Source organism: Mus caroli, chromosome 6 (assembly GCF_900094665.2).
Source record: "Mus caroli chromosome 6, CAROLI_EIJ_v1.1, whole genome shotgun sequence".
Lineage (NCBI taxonomy): Eukaryota > Metazoa > Chordata > Mammalia > Rodentia > Muridae > Mus > Mus caroli.
In genome coordinates this window covers 115463632-115465351 of record NC_034575.1, presented here as the reverse complement: position 1 = coordinate 115465351, position 1720 = coordinate 115463632, and the positions used below count along the sequence as shown (strand labels likewise).

Sequence of the window (1720 nt, the reverse complement as noted above, 5' to 3'; positions counted from 1 at the left end):
TTTTTTTTCCTCACTGAAATCTTAGCACTATAGAAATTGGGACCTTCTGGGTCTTGTTTACTACTATCCTCACAGAATGGAGAAATAGTGTGATATGGAGCAGATACTCTGCAAACACCGCACTACAAAACTCAAGGGAAATATCTAATGATTATTATAGTTAAGGTAGTGGCAACAGAGTTAAAAGACAGATAAAATCTTATTAAGTCAAAATCATTACAGAGTTTAGTGACTTAATCAAAAATTGAGAAGAAAGCTTCAAAAATTACTAGTTTCTTATTCCAAAGTTCCTTTCCCCATTTAAAATGTTCCAATCTCCATGAACAGAAACAGATGATACATAGTTATTTGAATATTTAGGATATCAGAAGTTATAAATAAATATTGGTATGTATTCTATACAGCATTTACAAAGCAAAATATCCAGGCTACACAGAGGGCCCTTTTAACTAAGCAAAACTGTATGAAGTCACCTGAAGTTTTCCCTATCAAATGCTTCCAAGGGCNCTGTGCACGTTTGGATCCTCTGGAACTGAAGTTACAGCCAGTTGTCAGCCACCACATGGGTGCTAAGAATCAAACCAGGGATCCTCTGAAGTGTTCTTAGCTGCTGAACTGGCAGTCTTCCCCTTCAATGAGCATTTTGTAACTCTGATTTTGTAATTGTATTAAGAGCATGGACTTGAAACAATACTATTTCCCATCATTTCAGTTACTTAACAACATCCTCTACACNATAGTCTGGACATATCTGAAACTCTCTACATGTAGCCACATTTGATTACTAATCATTGGTCAAAAGGCACAAGACAAATAATGTAAGTTAATGAAACGGGCTTTATGTTCCTCCACCTCATCTACTCTTTTACTCAGGATGGGTGCTTTCTCTTGTATATTTGTCTATGTACCATGTGTGTGCCCGGAGTGACAGAGGCTAAAAGAGGGTATCAGATCCTCTAGGATTGAAGTTACAAATAGTTATGTGCCACCTTGTGCTGAAACTCGAACCTTAGTACCTGGAAAAACAAGCAGTTCTCTAAACATTGAGCCATCTCTCTACCTACCCCTTCACTTAAGTTATTAAAGGGAAAATTGTCACCAAAATATGTTCACCTTGCTTGCAGGCAGACCTTAGCCTTCTCTTCCCATCGTTCAGAGACTGTAAGGAGTTCCTGTAGTTCGGCCATTGCTTTTTCCACAGCATGGTGAGGTGCCAAGCCTACGCCAGAGTCAATCAATTTCTTCATGACATCCAAAGTGACTTGTTGTGGATCTGATAGAGTTAGTCTTACTTCATCCAGCCATCGAGCCTGCTGCAGCTCTTGCTTTAGTCGGGGCAATTCAGGTAGCTCCACATAGAGACTAGAGCCCATGTCTATTAACATTTGGAGTTTGGAAGAATCTGGGGTTTCATCCATCATGGCCTCCTGGGCACGTTCATGAAATTCTTCTACATCATCCAGCAGATTCTGAAAAGGTAAAAAAATAAAATAAAACATAAATAAGCAACAGATTTTGTTTGACAATGTAGCTAGTTATAGAGTATTTGCCTAGTATGTACAAGGCCTTGGGTTTGATCCCCAATGTTACTACTAAAAAAATAAAAGAGGAAGTGTTATAAATAGCTCAGGTATAGTGTCAATTCTAGGCCCTCCTACAGTTTCACCAGAATAGCACAAGATATTCAGACATCTGAAAATCTTAGCATGTTACCTGCTAA

At 38.5% G+C, this 1720-nt stretch overlaps 1 protein-coding gene across 1 annotated transcript in view; it reads right to left on the bottom strand.

Moving 5' to 3' along the window:
- The window catches only part of Kdm5a (lysine demethylase 5A), a 70013-nt gene that overhangs the window by 26369 nt on the left and 41924 nt on the right, over positions 1-1720 (bottom strand). The window contains 1 exon segment of the mRNA XM_029478250.1: positions 1114-1469. Coding sequence (XP_029334110.1) covers positions 1114-1469 — 356 coding nt within the window.